Genomic DNA, 21,717 nt, shown 5'->3' with positions numbered 1-21,717 from the left:
CTCAGGATCAAGGAAATCTCTCTGACCTGGTCAGGATCTTGGAGGGAACTGCAGAAGACATGCAGTGGTGGCTGTCGAACCACAGCTGGGTCAGTGGCAGACCCCTCCCCCTTCCCCAACCAGAGTGGACATAATGACAGATGTGTCACTCGTGGGCCGGGGCAGCCGTCTGGGAGAGGTAGAGATCAAAGGACTCTGATCTACGGTGGAGTCCAGGCTCTACATCAACCTTCTGGAGCTCCGGGCGATCTGGTTGGCATTGAAAGCCTTTCTTCTTCGATCAACGGAAGGCTAGTGCAGGTGTTCACAGACAATACCACCACATGTTGTACTGCAACAAACAGGGCTAGTTGGGGTTGTGGACCCTTTCTCAAGAGGCCCTGCGTCTCTGGACAAGGCTAGAACATCATGGCATTTCCCTGGAGGTTCAACTCCTGGCGGGCTCTCTGGACTCCAGGACAGACACACTCAGCCATCGATGCCTAAGGGATCACAAATTACATCTGTCCCCTACGTGGTACAAGGTCTCTTTAAAGAGTGTGGAAAGACTTAGCTAGATCAGTCCACCACCACCAGCAATGTGGAATGTCATCAGGTTTTCATGCTGGAGTTTCCACGCAGTTCTTACTTGGGGACACTTTTTTCATGAGTAGAACTCCGACCTCTTGTACTCCTTTCCACTGATACCACTCCTACCCAGAGTTCTCAAGAAGATCCAGAAGGACTGGGCCTAAGTCATTCTTGGGGTTCCAGATTGGGTACAGAGTCTGGTTTCCTGAGCATCAGTCTACCAATCAGGCTGCCCCTTTGGTAGGATTGTCTGTCACAGCAACAGGGGAGGGTTCTGCACCCGAACCTGTACACCCTCCGCCTTAATGCATGGAGATTGAGCAGCAACATTTGGAAGCCTTCGACCTTCCTTCCAAAGTCTGTTATGTTATTCCAGCAACGAGGCGTCCCTCCACCAAGACGGGATACTCCTGTCATAGGGACAAATTTGTGGCATGGTGTGCATCATGAAATATTGACCCCCTCTCTGTACTCTTGCCTCAGGTTCGACTATTTGTTCTTTGTTTGGCCCAGCAGGGCTCTGCTCTAGGTATTGTTAAAGGTTAGACATTCTTGCAATTGTCAGACCAACCTTCTTCATTCAAGAAACCCTTTGTGACTTGGTTCCTGAAAGAGCTCCAACACACATTTCCCTGCAGACTATTCATTATGCGTCAGTGGGATCTTACTTTACCTTCCTCAAGCGAGCTCCCTTTGAGCCATTACACAACTGCCCACTTACCCTGCTCACTATCAAAGCAGCTTTACTCTGGGCCATAACTTCGGCCAGGAGGAACAGCAAAATACAGACCCTCTCTATTCAACCTCCTTATACCACCTTTACCGTGCCCCCTTCCTCCTGAAGGTTGTCACACCATTTCATGTAGGCCAAAATACACCCTTACCTACCTTCTTTTCTCCGTCTCACTCTTCTAAGGGAGAGGGGAGACTCCACTGTCTGGACCCAAAAAGCGCATTATTGTTCTACATTGACCGTATAAGAGATTTTCAAGTGGACAATCAACTCTTTGTAGAATATGTTGGGGCTAGGAAAGAGAAGGCAGTGCAGTAACAGACCATCTCACAATAGAAATGCTCAGCATAAAGGTGTGCTATGCACTCACCAAGAAGCAACCCCCTGAGGGTTTGCATGCTTTTTCTACCAGAGCCAAGGCTGTTGCCACTGCTTTAACTCACAGAGTTCCTGTCAAGACACCAATGTGGGCGTCTTGCACACATTCATCAAGCACTACTGCCTGGATGGTCAGGTCTGTCGTGAAGGGCAATTTGCCCATACGGTTCTGCAGGACGTTTTGGTCTAATATCTTCTCAGACCCACCTCCAGGGAAGTATTGATTGGGTATCTATTATAAGGTAAGAAATCTGTGGCTAGAAGTCTCTATCAGATGAACAAGTTACTCACCATCTGAAACTCCTAATGTACTAGCAACTGTATCTAGGGGCAGATTCCTTACTGATCCCCTCATCCTCCAAGCTCGGCAGCTGAGTAAGGTCTCCCTTTTCAGGGCCATAGTAATGCTCACCAGTGTGTCAGCATTGTTCATGGCTGTGCGCTTCTGATGTGGAAAGTCGCAAAAAGAAACTGAAATCAGCATGCTGGGGAGGCACTTATATAGGCAATGCACACGTCACATCCGGGGTGGATGACTCTGGCTGAACAATGCCACTTACTGGCGTGCAGGGGTACTGCTTGAAAACTTCCAGATCCAGTCTGACACCTGAAGAGTATTCTAAGGGAGGGAATTTGCTGCTAGGTAGTCTCTACCTAACTAGGCATTAACAAAGGTAAGTAACTAGTTTGTTAGTAACAGAAAAAAAAACATCACGCTTGAGTGTTCCAGCAGTCCCTACAGAATTCTCTTCCTAAACCCTAGCATGCTGTAAGGCACAAAAACTAGGAGCTTAAAATTCTAATACTGACGTCTACAAAATGTGCTTGAATAGTTAACATCTATGTGACATACAGTAGTCAGCATCCTACTTCACTTTAGGTTTGGATGTCACTGAACTATTTCTTGTCTACGAGTTATTAGTTTATAAGTGTATAGGCAAGGTACTGAGTCACCCGAACGTTTATTAATCTTAGGCTCTCTTAGCCACTCCTAAAGAGCCTGATCAAAAGAGGACAATTCTGGAATTTGATGCAGAATGTTCCAGAGCATACCACTCTAAACATCTTTTGAGATTCATGCACTTAACCCTTCGGGTGCCGAGGACGTAACAGTTACGTCCTGCTATAGGCCCTAGCGCTCCCCTGATGGCCAAGCACCCCCCCTCCCATGGGCAGGGATGGAAGGGGAATCGTTTCCTCTTCCAAACCCCCCCACCCCATCAAATCGCGGGCTGACCTCATCAGAGGCCAACTCCACCGCGCTGGAAGCTCAGCTTCCAGCACGAATTGGAAGGAAAATGCACAAGCGTTTATCTTCTGATCACGTGTTGGGGGCGGGAGAGGCATCAGAGGAAAGGAAAGGCCTTTCCTTTAATGTCTTTCTGAGCATTTCTGCAGCCCGATCGTGAAGCGATCAGGCTGCAGAAATGCACACTAGACACCAGGGATTTTTTGTTGTTTTGTTATTGTCATGAGGGGAGTGACCCCTTGAGCAAGGGTTGCTCCCCAGGGGCGGCAAATTATTTAAAAACCATCTCTGCCTATTTTAATTACGCCGATATGCCCCCGGGGTGGGTGCAGAAACCACTAGGCACCAGGGCCTTTTTTTTTTTTTTCTTGCGACCCCTTAGGCAACGGTCGCTCCCCTGGGGGGGGGGGCAATTTTATCTTAGGCCAATCTGCCCCCAAGGGGGTCAGAAACCACTAGACACCAGGGATGTTTATTGTTTTGCGTCAATTTCACGCAAGGGGAGCGACCCCTTAGGCAAGGGTCGCACCCCTGTAGGGCAAATTAATTTTAGGCCATACCCCCACCCCAAATAAATCGGGACAAAGTCGTTCTGCCCAACAGTGGGCAGATGGGACAATTATCCCTGATCCCCTCCGGTGGGGGTGGTGGGGGTCAGAAAGCCTACTAGAGGCCAGGGTATTAAAAAAAAAAAATAGTGGGGTGGTGGCTACCAACCAGTATGGGCATGATGATGCCCCCACCCCAACTGTAGGGGAGTAACAGTCTTTAACCTCTACTCCCTGCACACAAAAACATCTTATCCTATGACAAGCAAGAGGACATTTGAATATTTTAAGTTTTGCATTTACATTTGGGCCATGAGAGCTTGGCTAACTCTCGAAATCATCCCACTTGGAATGGGGAGGGCTGCACTTTTTAGACTTTGGGACGCTGCCATGTAGAAATCTACAAGACCTAGACATATCTGAAAACTAAACATCTGGGTGAGTCCAGGCTGGTGTGCTTCACATGCACCCCGCACCATTTTCTTACCCACAATGCCCTGCAAACCTCCAACTTTGCTGGAAATCACACATTTTTCCAACATTTTTGTGATGGAACCTTCCGGAATCTGCAGGAATCCACAAAATTCCTACCATCCAGCATTGTCGCATCTATACTGATAAAAATTCTGTCCCACTTGTCAGCCTAAAAATGTTTGTTTTTTTTACCCCAAACTGCCCTTTTGGACCCACTTTGGTTCCCCCTCAAATTCAACATGTTTTTGGCTCTTCCCTGTCACAGGCAGTTGGCCCACCTACACAAGTGAGGTATCATTTTTACCGGGAGACTGAGGGGAACGTTGGGTGGTAGGAAATTTGTCCCGGTACGGTGATCCCACACAGAAATGTGGGAAAAAAGTTTTTTTTATTTTTAGCTAAATTTGATTCTGGGTAAGAAAACACTGGGGGATCCACGCAAGTCACACCTCCCTGGACTCACTCGGGTGTTAGTTTTCAGAAATGTGTGGGTTTGGTAGGATCCCTATATGGCTGCTGAGCCCAGGACCAAAAACGCAGGTGCCCCCCCCCCCTGCAAAAACAGGTGGTTTTGTTTTTGATGTGTCCACATAGTGTTTTGGAGCATTTCCTTTCGCGGGTACTAGGCCTACCCACACAAGTGAGGTACCATTTTTATCGGGAGACCCGGGGGAACGCTGGGTAGACGGAACTTTGTGACTCCCCTCAGATTCCAGAAATTTGCAGCACAGAAATGTGAGGAAAAAGTGTTTTTTTGCCACATTTTGAGGTTTGCCAAGGATTCTGGGTAGCAGAACCTGGTGAGAGCACAAGTCACCCCATCCTGGGTTCCCCTAGGTGTCTAGTTTTAAGAAATGTTCAGGTTTGCTAGGTTTTTTAGGTGCCGGCTGAGCTAGAGGCCAGAATCCACAGCTATGCACTTTGCAAAAAACAGGTCAGTTTTCTTTGAGAAAATGTGATATGTCCGCGTTGTATTTTGGGGCATTTCCTGTTGCGGGCGCTAGGCCTACCCACACAAGTGAGGTACCATTTTTATCGGGAGACTTGGGGGAACACACACTACATTTTTTTCTTCCAAATGTAAGAGAGTGTGTAAAAAAGATTTGAAAAATGCCCTGTAATTCACTTGCTAATACGGTGTCCCCGGAATTCAGAGATGTGCAAAAACCACCACTTCTCAACACCTTATCTTGTGCCCCATTTTGGAAATACAAAGGTTTCCTTGATACCTATTTTTCACTCTTTATATTTCACCAAATTAATTGCTGTATACCTGGTATACAATGAAAACCCATTGCAAGGTGCAGCTCCTTTAATGGCTCTGGGTACCTAGGGTTCTTGATGAACCTACAAGCCCTAAATATCCCGCACCAGAAGAGTCCAGCAGACGTAACGGTATATTGCTTTCGAAAATCTGACATTGAAGGCAAAAGTTACTGAGTAAAATGTGGAAAAAAATGGCTGGTTTTTTTCTCCTCAATTTCAATATTGTTTTTATTTCAGGTGTTATTTTCTGCAGGAAAACCTTGCAGGATCTACACAAATGACCCCTTGCTGAATTCAGAATTCTGTCTACTGTTCAGAAATGTTGAGCTGTCTGGGATCCAGCATTGGTTTCACACCCATTTCTGTCATTAACTGGAAGGAGGCTAAAAGCACAAAAAATAATAAAAATGGGGTATGTCCCAGTAAAATACCAAAATTGTGTTGAAAAATATGGTTTTCTGATTCAAGTCTGCCTGTTCTGAAAGCTGGGAAGATGGTGATTTTAGCACTGCAAACCCTTTGTTGATGCCATTTTCAGGGGAAAAAAACACACGCCTTCATCTGCAGCCCTTTTTTCCCATTTTGTGAAGAAAAAAAAAAAGTTCAGCTGTATTTTGGCTACTTTCTTGGTCTTCTCCAGTGGACCCACAAACTATGGGTACCTCTAGAATCCCTAGGATGTTGTAAAAAAAGGACGCATATTTGGCATGGGTAGCTTATGTGGACAAAAAGTTATGAGGGTCTAAGTGCAAACTGCCCCAAACAATAAAAAAAAAGGTCTGGCACATGAGGGGGGAAGGGCCTGGCAGCAAAGGGGTTAAAATATGGGACTATTGGCTGCTTGGCCATAACTGATTATAATGTTTTTTTCATGGTCATGTCAGCTTTAGACTTCCCTAGATTGTTGTGTACTAGATAACTGATTATTGTGTACATTCAGGGGCTTGGTCAGTAAAATTGGGACGGGGTATGATCTTCAGGGTTTTGTCAACCATGGTGTTGTATCATGTTACAGTACATTATAAGAGAACCAGTGCAGAAACGGGGTTTACAGAGCAGAGTGCAGATTGTAGGGGTTCTTAAAACAATATTTCCTAAAATAACCAACATTTTCTAAGACCAGACAGGAGTGTGAGTGTGTGTGTTTTTGACTGCATGTAAAAATCCCTGGTGAAATCCGACAGACACCTCACCATACCTGACTGAAACTACCTGTAACCAACTATATAGTACAGAATAGATTTTTTTTTAAGGGCCGGGGTGTAACAAATTCTTATTGAGCCAATTGTTGTAGCTGGTTTTCCATGGTGTGTTGGTCTTAGAAATTCCACTTCTGACACCACTGTAAAGCATCGACAGGGAGTCACAAGTAGTTCTGTTATGGTCTGTGCCAATATTTCATTTTATCCTGCTGTAATGTTGAACAACATCCACCAATTCAAAATCTCTCTTTGATGTCTCAGCGGTATTTCAGTGTCTACTCGGGTTTCTGACAAAGAAAATTTCCTCTTTTGCTGACGGGAAAAGGGAAAAGCTTGTGCTGGCCCTCAATTATTTTGTCCTTTTCCCTCTTAAGTCTGCCTTTTCTATAGTTCTGAGCAGGCGCAGCCCGTCCTTTAGGGCAGAGGGGCCACGCCCCCCATCTTTTGCCCCTCATGAAGAGTGTCTGTCAGCCTGAGCAAAGGTCAGCCTGACAGACACTCGTCATGTTCAGATCAGGCAGCCAGGAGCAAGACATGCACGATTTGCTCAAACTCCTGGCTGCTTGAGCTGAACTTTGCTGGGCTGAAGAGATCACAGCTCCTATGGGCGTGACCTCCTCGGCCCAGCAAAGGTGCCTCGAGGCCCTTCCCCTTGGTGACAAGGGAAGCATCACCCATTGACTTTGACCTGGGTGCTTCAAGTTTAAGCCCTGAAGCATCCAGAGCGAGTGTCAATCAATGACACCTCGTCACAGAGTGGGGTGGGGTCAGCAGTCTCACTGACCCCATCCCACTCTGTGACGAAGTAGGGACTGCTGCCTTCCCTCATTGGCAGCAGTCCCAACTCTCCTGGGACCTCCGAGGCTGAAGGTAAGTGTGTGTGTGTGTGTGTGATCTTTTTAAATGAATGTTTGGTGCGTGCGTGCATGTTTGAATGTTGATGAGTGTTGTTAATGGATGTGCGTGCGTGGGTGCGTGCGTGCATGTTTGAATGTTGATGAGTGTTGTTAATGGATGTGCGTGCGTGTGCGTGTGTGTGTGTGTGTGTAAGAATGAGTGTGAGTGTGCTTCCTGCCCCCCTCCCTCCTAAAACTGCCGGACGTCACTGGTTCCAAGTCAGGGTGGAGTGAGTCCCAACTCTGCCTTCCATGTCTGTGATTGGCTCATCTCCAGGTCGGGAAGGAGAAAGGGTATAATTCTGTCTTCAAATTGGTTGAGCAATGGTATCATGAATTCAAGACTCCTCATTCTTTAAATGATCGACCCTCCTCCTTCCTGGCAGTGGCCATGACATAGAGTCCCCACTTCATCCCTGTTAGAGAATCCGCTGCTTCGCTTGAGTACTAATGAAATTGTTGGAAGGTAGCTAGTGGGGATCTTGCCCCAACCCACCTATATATGCTACAGTCCTGTCCTGAGGAGCATAGTAGTCCCAAGGTGTTTGGATCCTAGGAAGATACCCTTCCCTTGTTTCAAGATCTTATCTGCTAATTTATTGTACTGAGAAGATCTGTGATTCTTTGATGTATACATATTTTGAGAGGGCCCCTATGAATTACCATAGTTGGGAAACCATCACTCAGTGTTCCATTCGACTCAAGCAACAAAGTGCTTCCAATCAATCTTGTACATTACAGTTATGGGTTTTAGAACAGAACTTTCAGGTACTTTATTTTTGTAGATGAGTTGGGATATGCTCAATCAATGGGCACGCTCACTCTAAAGATTATGGCTATCCTGTTTGACTAACTTTCGTACAACAAAACTGAACTGGCTGGATGCTATTTTCAGGATATTTAATAACATATGTGCCATTTAAAAAAAGGAAGGCTTCAAAGCAGTGAATGATGGTTAGATAGTTTAGGTAGGATTAGTGCAAATCATGACGTTAGGGACGTTTTTCTTGATAAAAAAGACTGGTACAAGAAATCCAATAGAAACTACCACTTAACCATTTTTAGCTGTGTTTTTTTTTGTGGTAGTGTTGCTGCAAAAAAATATTAGTAGATGACTTTGCCAGGTTGGTAGAGCTATGCAAAGAACTTTGCAACTTTGCAAAGTGTGCAAGTTGTGCACTTGACACAATTTCACCAGTAGAATTATAAATGTGCACGCCGTTAGTTTTAATAGAGTAAGAATAGAAAGGTAATGAAAAATGCTTAGAACCCGTCAATATCTTTCTTGACTATGACTTTAAATGTAGGGTGGGATATATTACACACAGTGAAAGAGGCGAGTCGCAGCAGGACTTGTGATTATGGTATTTGCTGTGAAACATGGAGGCCATGATTCTAATGCCAGGTACCACGCTTGATCAATAGTGTGATCTTTGACAAGTCACTACTATTCCATTTCCATTCTTCTTTAAGTCAAAATCCGGAGCATTCAAAAAACAAAACCTCCTGCAGTATTTAATAGCCTTTAATATGCCATTCACTTATTTTTGGACAAGAGCATAGTGTGGATGAGTGTATGCAAGAGGAAGCTACAGACAATATGAAATCCAGCTCTAGGGGCAACTACAGATACTCGTTTATCAAATGTTGCATGGAGTGGTGGGGAACGGCCGCACCATCTGATGCTACACTGCAGTTAATCCCGAGGCTGTCTGTGCCCAGCTTCCATCTCCTACCGCAAACTAACTGTAGAATGAAATACTTTGTCTAAGCCTGTAACACTCAGAAAAATAATACTAAATGACTAGCTAACGACAACAACTTAAACACTTTCCAATATCCCGCAAAAAGATACCATAGTGCCTGCAGAATGGTGCTGATTTTCGCACAGAGTTAAGAGCAAACTGTGTGCAGGCTCCTAGAAGAATATGTGACGATTTCTATACGTGAAGCATACATACATTCTAGTGAAATTCCATTTCGTTTTATATGAAGTAGTAAGGAATCTCCCCCAAGCATGGGTGCGTTTACTAATGAGGTTTTAAAAAGTGCAAATGAGGCACAAGAACGCAGTTCATCGGTTCAGGTGGAAAATCCAAGCGCAGGTGCAAAGGGCCTGCAATATCGGTGAACATAATGTAACACCGGCCGGCACTAACTGATGCTTCCAAACTATGTTTCCCCCAAAAAGTCAGATTTGCATGCTGTTCCACTGTTACTACAAGCTAAACCAGATTACAGGAATTCACTTTTTGCAAGAATATCATCTACGCTTGAGATGGGACTCAGTGGTTATCATTACGATGCTTCAGGAGCTTCTCACTACTTTTCTGTTCACTTTAGTCATCGATGGTGTGTATATACTTGATCACCCACAGAGGACATGCGTTTAATCCATTTTAACACTGTATTTGATTAGACAGTGGAACACCTTTAAAGCAGACTACTCCCACTAGTCCATGGAGTTCTGCTAAAAGAACTAGGCCCATATTTAAAAGAAAATGACGGAGCGCGATGCTGCGCAAAATTGGCAGCGCCGCGCTCCGTCATTTTCACAACGCAGGGATGCACCGTATTTAATTGAATACGGCGCACCCCTGTGTTGTCCCCTGAGCTGGCGCTAAATTTAGCTGCATAGCGCCAGTGCAGGCATCCTTGCACCATCGTCAAGAATGTCTGTGTTGAGGGGTTTGATTGTTTATGTGTGGGACGGTGTCCCTTCCTGCACATAAACAATCACTAACAGCGATTTGGCACTGCAGAATGCAGCACTCACAGAAGTGCTAAAGCATCATTTTGAAATGATTGTTTATGTGCAGGAAGGGACAGCCTCCTGCACATAAACAGTCAGGATTGGCATTTTGCTCTTTCTATGCGTGCTGCAGAGTGCAGTACGCATAGAAAAAGCAAAAAAAACAAGGAGAAAGGAAAGCGTTTCTCCTTGTTGTGCCACTCTTAACGCCACCCATTTTGGCGCTGCCTCAGGTTTACGAAATCTCATAAATCTGAGGCAGCATCAAAATGCTATGGGTGTTGCTGTGGCACACCCACAGCAACACCCATTGCACGCCCCTTCCACGCATAGGGCTGCGTGTGAAGGGTCCGTATTGAGCCACAAAAAGTGGGGTAACACCACCTTGTAAATGTGTCGCAGGGCATAGAGCCACTGGAGCGTCACTAAAGGGGCCCCTAGTTTCCTACCAGCAGTCAAGCTCCTTTGTTTTTTTTTTAATACTCTAACCGCAGATTCCTCATTCTAAAATATCCCCCAGGTGCCAGACTGGAACTGGAGAATTTTAAAGCAGTGCTTCTGCACACTTGTAGGTGGCGTCGTGCGGCTCCATGTCGGCATTGTACCACTCTAGAAGTGACAAAACAAAGCTGCAGACAAGCACAGTTCTCAGTTCGCTGATGTCCGTTTCTGATCTTTTCCCTTCCGCACCCTCAGATTCAGAGTATGAACAACTGTTGGTCTCAGTGTGTTAAGTACTAACTTGGGAGATTTTTAAATGTTAAAAAGAGACCGCTCCACAGAACAGGGAGGTGGGAGGTCAGTGAGGAAACTGCTGTTAAAGTATCCACCAGAAAGAGCATTACTGAAGGTAAGTAACTTCCAACTACAGATTCCTCACCGTAAAATAGATACTAAAACAGTGCCTGCACTAAGTGGAATGGTTTCTTGAAAACATAATTATACATTTGTAGCCATTCAACAGTGCATCAGTGGTCCAGGCATTGCTGCTATCCAGTTTGGGTTGTTTTCTGGCTATGTTTCCCAAACTGTCCAGATGCCTGTGAAGGAGGTGTTATTTTCAGCAGCGAGGTCCTGGGCCAGATGTATGGCTCGCAGTGTTTGCGACTCGCAATTTGTATTTTTTTGCGGGTCGCAAACTCTGATGAACAACAGTGTCTGAGACACTGTGTGCGATTCCCAAATGGGTCAAAAAGGACCCCCTCATTAATATTCATGAGGCAGGTCCCAATTTGCAACCCATTGGGAATGGCTGGTACTCACAGGGGTGGTGGCCTGCTGGGGTCAGCAGACCATCATGTCTGTGACTGCTTTTTGAATGAAGCAGTTATTTTTTTTTTATGCAGCCCGTTTTCCTTAAAGGAAAATGGAATCACTTCAATAAAAAAGAAAATAAAATAACAGTTTTCTTTTCATTTTTTAACAGTAGGGACCATTGCCTGCTCGGAAAAAAAATTTGGTGCCTCCATTCACAGAGGGTAAGGGGTTCCTTGGGGACACCTTCCCTTTTGCAAATGGGTTACCACCTCCTTCAAGGAGTCGGTAAAGTATGAATGGTTTGCAACCACATTCAGGTCGCAAAAGATTCATACATGGCTCTGCGACTCGCTATTAGGAAGGTTACGCCCTTTACATGCCCCTTCCTAATAGTGACTCGCAAATCCTATTGTGCGACTTGGTAATAGCTACAGACTCGCAAAATGGGGTTGGTGCATGCCAAAATGCATTTTACCCGTCAGTTTGCTACTGGTAAAATGCATCGTACATCTGGCCCCTTGTCCCTTGCAAAAGCATCCAGCCACTCAAGAATATCATGTGCTGCTATAATTTCTGGCCCCTGCCAAAAGCACCCCACCACAATCGAAGTTTGTATTTTGAGCAGCGGCGAGGTCCGGTCTCATCCAAAAGCACCCGGCTACCCAAAAAAGCTCCGTTATATGTAGCAGTAAAGCCAGACCCTGACAAACCCATGTGTAATGGAGTGGTCCAGCCTTTGCCAAGAGCACCCTGTCACCCTTGAAAACTATGTAAAGTGCAGCAGTGAAGCCCAGCCTTTAAAAAGTGTGAAAATCACTGCAGACCAATACATGATAAAAAATGGCATAAGCAACCTGGGACATGCATTCAAACCTTTTTGCTTCAATTATATATACTAATATTTTCAGAAAGAAAAGTTGTATTCCATAGATGTGATTCCTTATTGTTGTCCTATGTAGCAGGCGGCATTTTTTGCTAGCTTGACAAATTGTTGTGAACGTTACGCAGGCTCTGCAAGCAGCTTACTATGTAGGTGTCCTTAGGTATAAAGCTGAGAATTAATACATTTCCAGGTATATATTGGTGTTCATTTACAACGGCTGCTTTCTTTTTGTCTTTTCCCTTCCTAGTTTGGTGCAGGCAAACCCTGAGGTTGCCATGGATTCTATTGTCCACATGACCCAGCACATCTCACCCACTCAGCGTGCTGAAATAGTCCGTATTCTCTCCACAATGGACTCTCCCAACTCCGCCTAGCAGACGCCATTTTGTCCTTGGTCCTGCAGACTATTGGTAAAGCCCTACCCTCTTGCGTGTCTTCCTCAGCCGCGCAATACCATGACCGAGGCAAACACATCGCTCAGAAAAGGCAGACGGAAAACTAACAATCTATAGAACTGACGGAGGAAAAGCATCATGTCTGTACTCGGATGCCAGTCACCCATTTTCAGGGAACAATATCAAACAGAACTGTTTGTCGGGAAAGGGGGGGGGGGGTAATTTATAGATTTGTAACATTGTTTATTTATTTAACACTGTAGATGCATTTTTAAACCTGTTGTGGGACAGCCCCGGTAAATATTTTAAAGAGACAGTGAAAGGGCCAAGTGTACCTTGATGTCTTCAAGAAATGTCAATGTTTTCAGTGTTATCATTTCAAGTAGAAAGATCCAGGCAATTCTGTATTTTCTACTTATGTGGTACGCACACCTCAGTCAAGTCTAGATATTGGGTTTAGTTGTACAATCGTAGATCTTGTCGCTCATGCCTGTCAGTGCTTCTTCTGAAGAGGTAGATGATTTAGTAGTATTAACCACAGACTTGGAGGGGGCTGGCTTTCCCCATTTACCTACAAGAAGACATGTATCATAAAGAACAAGTCCGCCATTCATGTGCAATATGTTGTGTTTTGCTAAACGTTCTTTGGGACATATGGAGAGTCCAATACTAAATGATGCATCAGAGCTGGCTGATGACTTGTCTCCTAGTGGGGAGACCCTGCTACCCGATACTACATAGACTACCAGATCGTGGGTCAGTTTAGTTGTGTTTTTGTATCTGGTGTCTGTCCTGTCTATAATTTTTTAGCTCAAAAAGAACGGTTTGCTTGCAGTAGCAAATGGCGTATTCACTGTACAAAGGCAAGGAGATGTCGCCAAGACCAACTTCATTCTACTATTAGCAGTATCCCAGTTACACCAAGAAAGTTATGGCTATTACTGATTCTGCAGTAGTAGAGGTCCTTTCCCCTCCCTATACTATGCCTCATACCTAGTAGGTTCCAGAGGAGGGACCAAGTTTAGTCACTTGTTAAGGAAGTGAACAGTTAGCTGAAGTTTAGCTAGAAGTAGGGGCGGAGATGTGGAGAAAACGAGAAAGATACAGTGGACGAGATTCATTAACAAGGTTCTTGGCTTTCACAGCATTGCTGCAGAACAGTTAGGGGTCTCACAGTTACCCTTCTCAACCAGTAGTTGATAGACTGGATGCCACCCATTTCATTTTTTATTATTTACATGCACTTGTTAGACTGGTGGTCATCCAGTTAGTTAATATTTAAAAAAGAAAACTGGGAACACGTCACTCAAGTGCATCTGTACAGATTTTAGTTTTATTCTTTACTTGCACCTTCTTGACCTCTACATCACAAATCACTGGTACAAAAGACCATCCCAAAGTCGGCATATCTGGAGTCAAGACTTCCTCCCACTTTGAGTAATGGAGCAAAATGAAAATAAGTCAAGGAGAAAATGTTTTATTTTATTTTGGTAAAAGAATAACGTTGAAGCACTTAATGAACAGAACCTAAACAGGGTTCCACCTAATTTACAAAAATGTTAACCTTCGATCATTATTGATCATTGCCATATTTTTTTAGCAGACGGAGTTGGCAGTGTAGTAACATACTCATGTTGTGTTCTGTGCCCAGGAATTAAAAACATGCTTTCAAATGGAAGGTCTGTAAATATTACGGAACGTAAAATGACATTAAAGAAACTGGAAATCTGTTATTACCGCAGGCTGTGCATCATGTCTGGAAATACCATGGGACTAGGAGGTTAGGGAGAGAGAATGCAGGACAATCCCTGTTGTAGCCTAATGCAGTGTTACATTTCCTGCCCCATTATTCTCCACCAAGCGCACTAAAATAATCTCCGCAGGGAGTGAAAGCAAGGCCTCCTCTTATTTGAAGTGTTGTGCTTCATTGTACCCTCAAAATATGAAATTGTGCCATTGATCCAGCCTTTGTAGACTCTTCCAAAAAAAGGTCTTTGAAAAAGTGCGAATTTATGTGCAGGGATTTAAGATTCAATGGTAGCCTGTTTGTGTAACTGCATATCGAGATGTCAGTATCTGACTTTAGAACAGGAATTTGACATACCCTGCAGCAGTTCTTGCAGGAATAACTGGCACAAAATTGCATATTTAAAATCAGCTTGACTCTTGAGAGGAGTAGTACATATTTGTATGTCGGAAATATTGATTGCTATTTTATCAGAAACCTGGCAACAATCTCCACGTGAAATAATAGCATTTTAAAAGATTTGTGTTCACCCTACAATATTCACAAATATTTTTCAAATAAAAGGAGCATCGGCTTTTTAAGTTTCTTTAAAACCTTATTTGCCTCTCGAAGTAAATTACTTTGTGTGAAATATTTACTGACTTTTTCAATCTGTTAGAGCAAATTATTCACAATTTGTGTACCCCCTGCCCACTCCCCCCTCCACATTTGCTTAATTCAGCAACATGTTCGTTTTACATTTTATTGTGGCCAAATTATTATTATTTTTTAAAAGAGACGAATGTTGCTTCTCTATTTTATATCACAGCTTTATAGTGAGACATTATCACGTCATCAGTGGTCTAAGTATCTGTTTCCCTCTTGGAACCAGGCTGGTTTATCATTTATTTTTTAATCAGGTTAAAAGGCATATTCTGAAGTACTTCAGTTAGAAACAAAAATAGGTCTCAGGAAATCCCGATTCGACCTGTAATGGAGGCTTCTGCCGAGTCAGGATTATACCATGGGCGGGAACACACACTCCTGATTAGTTTCCCCTGGCATTTCGACGCAAAACGCTGGCAAAATGTGTGTGGGAGAAAAAACGGCCCAGAATAAAGGAGAACCTGCAGGAATATGTGAGAAAACACTGGTCCCCACATTCAGTCCCTATTTTTCCAGAGAAATCTTAGAGTAGTGTGGTAATTTCACATCCCGAATTTACTTAACCATGCGCTATCAGTAATTCTGGATACCACATTACCGATCCAGTGTTCCTGCACAAGTAAGAATGAGGCCCAATGTGTTTCTTTTCAAAATGTTGTATATGCAGTAGCATCTGATAGATGTGTTATTTCCATACCATTATTTGATTTTTTATGTGCCTAGTTATGAGACAGAAACAAACAAATGTAAGGTATGCTTTAAAGGATTGTACTGCTTGCTCCATGCATGTGGTAAGAGCATCCAGGAAGTAAAGCAATATTCTTCCCATAAATGCCTTGTATTAAAGCACTTGTACGATGCCCTTAGGATAATAAAACTTCTGTCAGGTTTTCTTTTTTTTTTTTTTAAATGCTAACTTCAAAATGTTTTCTTTGTTGTCTTCATTTCAGATGTTAACATAATGTGAAAATGTTAACAAAATGTGATGTCATTCATCTTTGTTAAAAGCTGACTTCCAATTGGTTAAGACCTAGAAATTGCTTGTATTATGGCACACTGTGCCACATTATATAACATAAACTATGTATGTTCTTTCCTTCATATAAGATTGTGGGTATGGTTATTTATTCCAGACTGCTACCTTGTTTTGCTTTTTTTTTTCTCGCTTGATTTTTCACTCTAAGAAAGTCTGTGTGCGTTGCTTTAGGGCATGGGTACTCACAAACATTTTCCCAGGGGCCACACAGTATGGTCTGTGATGTGACCGAGGGCCGCATTGATGCCAGTAGGGTGGCGGGCTAGAGGTGGAGGGTAGGGGTAGGTAGTAAGATGGATGTTGGGGAAGTGAAGCGTATAATTCTAGGGCGTCATTTACGAGGCCCTTGAGCCACAGGAGCGTCACCTTTAGCTATGCTCCGGTGGCGCTGTGCCCTGCTCCATACCTACAAGGTAACGTTAAGCCACTTTAAATTGCTTAATGTGGCCTTGTAAATATGGGCCGCCCCAATGCAGTTTTGTGCGCAAAGGGGCGTGCAATTGGTGTTGCTGTGGGAGTACCCACACAACATCCATTGCTTTTTTATGGTGCCCCAGATTTACAAGAAATAGTAAACCTTAGCCAGCGCCAAAAACTAACGGCACCCCATGGGTGGCGTTAGAGTGGCGCAACAAGGAGAAATACTTTTATTTCTCCTCGTTTTTTTGCTCATATGTTGCTGCATTCTGCAGCACACATACAAGGAGCAAATCGCCATTAATGATTGTTTATGTGCAGGACGGCATCCCTTCCTGCCCATAAACAATTACCCCCGCAATGCAGGCATCCTTGTGCCATGGTGCAAGGGTGGCTGCGTTGGCGTAGGCAGCTGAAACACAAGGATGTGCAGTATTCTTGAAAATACGGTGCATCCCTTCATTTTGGAAATGACAGTTCGGGACAGCAAGATTACTTGCGGCACCTCGCTGTGCCATTTCCTACTAAATGAGGCCCCTAGTGTCTGAATTGCACATTGTGAAACAAGAAACTTCAGTATAAATCCTAGCTTCTCCACTTAACCAAATTGTGTGATCCTAGGTAATTGTTTTATTTCACTTTACCTCCCTTTTTCCTTATGTCTTCATTATCAAATATGAGGACCTTGAAATACATGACTTCAGGATGTGCACTGTACAAAACCTCTTGTGTCTGATTTAGTAAACTATAATGTTTTTCAGGTATAATAGAAACCCAGGCCTCCCAAAGAGTTTACATAACAACCAACTTGCCTCTTAGTTCACAACTCACGTTGTCAGGGCAGGGGGATGAATGAAGGCTTCTAAATTAATGTTTGAAAACTTTAACTTAAAAAAAACAAATACTTCACAATGCACTGGTATAATCTTGGTTTCCAAGGTGAAACGGTTCTGCATGTTAATGAGATGCACTTTTTGAATTTCCAAACAGACTTTATCATACTTTTATATTTTTGTTGCAAGATGCAACTTAATGAAGGTGTTTTTAAATTAAGAGGTGCAGCATACCCTAGTTACTTCCTTCCTTCAAATTAAATTAGCCTTTAAATAAATAATTGCCCGTTTATTTAACATTTTTAGTCTTAGTGCTGAGTCGAGCAGCACAGTGCTGCTGTTGAACAGGGGGGCCGCATGTAAAGATCAGGAGGGCTGCATGCGGCCCCCGGGCCGTACTCTGAGTATCACTGCTTTAGGGCAACTTTCTTCAACAATTCTGTTTAAACGGCAAAACGTCTCTGATTGTTAGATCTTCCCCTTTTATGTTATCTTATGTTGTTGTAAATAGTGGCAGTCAAAACTATTCACACCAGCACGGGCAGAATTCATCTTCTTCCTCTTCTGCTGCTCTAGCGGCCCCACGCTTTCTTGATTCCTCATTCCACGGGCAGCTGGTACAATCCAACGCCCTCTCCCATAATCCATCAGCTCAGACAGATGGGTTTTAGAGAATGTTCAAAGGGGGTACACCCTACTATTCATTTCTTCCCAGCCTCATATTCCCCACATGCTATGATGAATTTCAGCAGGCCAGGAATGAATCTTAATGCAGGAAGACAACTTCCTACTGGCCACCAGTGCCACTGAAAGAGCACCAGGGCCGGACCGGTTGTTTATTCCATCAAGTATTTCCCCTGTGGGTTGGAGCCATTGTGAAACCCTAAGGTAAATATCTGATAGAGACTTCTAGTTGCAGATTCCTTACCTTAGAATTTTCCCCCAGGCGTCAGACTGGATCCGGAGATTTTTGTTCGAGCAATACCCTTGCGCGTCGGTAGGTGGCGTCGGTCAACTCCGCAGGCGTCGTAGGCGTTGTGGTAGGCGTGATGACGTCGGGAGTAGTACATAGACGCCACCCTCGCACAGTGATGTCAGTTCTTTTCTTTCCGCGCCACGCACTGATCCAAAGAAGAGCTACCCTCGGCTATTGTTTTGTCGAATTCAACCGTTTTGTCGAGTTTTTTGAGTGCGAACTTTGGTGCGTCGAGGATGTCCCTGAAGACTGGGTTCAAGCCTTGTGAGGACTGCCATCAGACGATGTCGGTGACGGATCCTCATCGCGTTTGTCTGTGGCCCGAGTGTCGGGCCATGCACTGAAGGCTTTGAGGGAGCGGTCCCTAAAGCTAATGGCGGCCTGGCACTCGACTTCTCGTAGGTCCCGGTCTCGCTCGAGAGGAAGGTCTTGAGATCGGTTGCGGAGTCATCCTCACTCGTCTTCTTCTAAATCATCGGGTCAAGGTAAGAAGAAGAAGTCCCATCGCTGTCTGACTTCTCCCCATCACTCGGCCGACGCGACGGGGGAAGAGCGTCCACGCACTAAACCTCCATCCTCAGAGCCTGCGTCTGGGTCGACTCCGCGCTTCCCCGAGTTTCCCGTAGCTGGAGCGACCCCCGCCCAACTAAAAGAGTTTTACGATGCCATGCGCCTCATTTTTGGGCGGGCCAACCCCGATACGGTGCCTTAGGGCCCAAGGGGTTCGGCTGAGAGGCCTTCGGGTTCTGCGCCAGCGGCTTCGGCCCCGGCCACCGAGGTCACCTCCGGATACGCACCGGCGCCAGTCGCACCCTCAAGACCTTCCCCGGCGCCGGGTCGATTATCGATGCTCCCGACGACGGTGGTGCCCACTATCGACATCAACCCGATTCTTATCACCGACGACTCGGAGTCAGAGTGGCATCGGCCAACTTCGGCAGGACCTATTCGCCCCAGGTCGGATTCAAACCTTTTTTCCTATGGGTATGAATATGGGGTAGAATTGGAGAGGTCCCTTGACCCTTATGAATACCAGGATGACCCTGCTATGGACTGGGCACAGGATTTGGGCGAGGCCAGTGGTCTGGATACTTCTCCTGACGCTGGCACGCTGCCTCCTCCTACCGTGGCTATGGTGGAGGGAGCAACTTATGGTATGGTGGTCAGTAGGGCAGCTGAAGTCCTTGGCCTTGAGCTGCCTACTGTAGAGGTCAGGTCAAATCTCCTGATGGAGGCACTTCAGCCTGGGGCTTCTACTTCAGAACCCCTTTTACCATTCAGTGAGGCCCTCACCGATGTCCTTTTGGGTACATGGTCCAAACCCAACACAGGGGCTCTTGTAAACAGGACTATCGCACGCCGCCATCGGCTCACGCCAAACGACCCAAAATTCCTGTCCCAACATCCTACATCTGAGAGTCTTGTCATCCAGGCTTCCTCTTCCTCGGGCGCATTCTCTTCCGCACACCCCCATATAGGGAATCAAAAAGGCTGTAACAATTTGGGACGAAGATGTTTTCTTCCTCAAGTCTCGCGCTGTGGTCTGTGTACACATGCCTTTTGGCCCTCTATACCCACTCTCTGTGGGATACGGTTGCGCAAGTTCTGCTGCAGATACCAGAGGAGGCCTGTGCTATTGTCTCCCAAGCTGTCAACGATGGGAGAGATGCGGCGAAGTTCATGATCCGATGTGGGCTGGACACGATCGACTCTCTGGGCAGATTGGTTGCTACAACAGTGGCCTTGAGATGCCACGCCTGGTTGCATACTTCTGTTTTTTCAGGGAACAGTCTCTTATGGACATGCCCTTTGATGGCTCCCGTCTCTTTGGAGACAAGGCAGGCTCGGCCTTGGAGAGATTCAAGGACTCCTGGGCTATGGCTCGGTCCCTTGGCCTTTCCGCTGCCCCTCGCCCTTTGCCCCCAACAGTCTGCCTTTTGTAGCCACGAAAGGGGCTCCCTATCGCATCCCCAACACAGCCACTGTGCCACCCATTCTGTTCAGCCACTGGGTGGCTGGGGACGCGGAATCCCACGTGGGCATGGGACAGGGAACCAGAGGTCTGCCCAGTCCACCCCTGCCCCCGCTGCATCCTCCAAACCCTCCTAATCCGTCCCCTCACTCCGATCTAGTTGGCGGCAGGATTTGCCATCACCTGCCCCACTATGAATCCATCACTACGGACAGGTGGGTTTTGCAGATAGTTCGAAAGGACTATTTCCTCCCCTTCAAATCTGCCCCACCAGCGATGCCGCCATCAGTCAGCCAACTTCTGGCTTCTCCACCAGAAAGTCGCGGCTCTCTTAGCCGAGGGAGCCATAGAGAAGGTCCCTGTGCCAGAAGTAGGTCATGGTTGTTATTCCCGCTACTTTCTGGTGCAGAAAAAGGACAAGGGCTTACGTCCTATCCTAGACCTTTGGAACCACAGTTACTTCCTCAAGAAGGAGAAATCCAAAATGCTCACCCTGGCTCAGGTCCTATCTGCCTTAGACCGAGGATACTGGATGGTAGCCTATTTCCACATTCCTATCCTGCCTGCCCACAGACGTTTCCTGCGATTCATGGTAGGTCACGAGCACTATCAGTTTACCGTACTCGCCTTCGGCCTTACCAGCACCTCTCGGGTGTTCACAAAAGTGATGGCGGTGATTGTAGACCATCTGTGCAGGTTAGGGGTCTCAGTCTTCCCCTATCTCGACGACTGGCTGTTGAAAGCAGACTCGCCCCAGAAAGTTGTCTCCCACCTTCAGACTACGGTGAGGTTCTTGCATACGCTGGGGTTTACTATCAACGTGCCAAAGTCACACCTGACTCCCTCAGATGCTCCCTTTCATCGGAGCTGTTCTGGACACAGTGCTGTTTCAGGCGTATCCTCCCGAAAAGCGAGTCCAAGATATTCAGACTATGATTCAGATCTTTCAGCCTCTATATTGGGTTTTGGCGAGACTGACTCTGAGACTGCTGGGCCTCATAGCCTCCTGCATCCTGCTAGTGACACATGCCATATGGCAAATGTGAGCTCTGCAGTGTGACTTGAAGTTCCAGTGGGCGCAGTATCAGGGAAATCTCTCTGACATGATGTCAGAGGGGTCTGCGAAAGACCTGCAGTGGTGGCTTTCAAATCTGCATTGGGTCCATGGCAGATCCCTCCCTCCCTTCCCCAGCCAGATCTATCCATCGTGACAGATGTGTCACTTCTGGGTTGGGGCGGCTACATGGGAGAGGCGAAGATCAGAGGCCTCTGGTCTCCTTTGGAGGCTGGGCTCCATATCAATCTTCTGGAACTCAAGGCGATCAGGCTTGTGTTGAAAGCATTTCTTCCTTCTCTCAAAGGGAAAGTAGTGCAAGTGTTCACGGACAATACTACTGCCATGTGGTACTGCAACAAACAGGGTGGGGGGAGGTCCTGGACCCTTTGTCAGGAGGCACTACCCCTCTGGATATAGCTGGAACATCAGAG

The 21,717-nt window shown here is 45.7% G+C and overlaps 1 protein-coding gene across 5 annotated transcripts in view; it reads left to right on the top strand.

Moving 5' to 3' along the window:
* Positions 1 to 16,101, top strand: part of ACACA (acetyl-CoA carboxylase alpha) — an 895,081-nt gene extending 878,980 nt beyond the window's left edge. For all 5 annotated transcript variants that reach the window (XM_069226569.1, XM_069226573.1, XM_069226571.1 and 2 more), the window contains one exon: positions 12,456 to 16,101. In XM_069226569.1, coding sequence (XP_069082670.1) covers positions 12,456 to 12,582 — 127 coding nt within the window. In that variant the 3' untranslated portion in view covers positions 12,583 to 16,101. The remainder of the gene's footprint in view (positions 1 to 12,455) is intronic.
* Positions 16,102 to 21,717: the final 5,616 nt, after the last annotated feature.

This window comes from Pleurodeles waltl, chromosome 3_2 (assembly GCF_031143425.1).
Source record: "Pleurodeles waltl isolate 20211129_DDA chromosome 3_2, aPleWal1.hap1.20221129, whole genome shotgun sequence".
In the NCBI taxonomy this organism is placed as follows: Eukaryota; Metazoa; Chordata; class Amphibia; order Caudata; family Salamandridae; genus Pleurodeles; species Pleurodeles waltl.
Note: the sequence above shows the minus strand (reverse complement) of the source record. Positions and strands in the feature narration are given on the sequence as shown.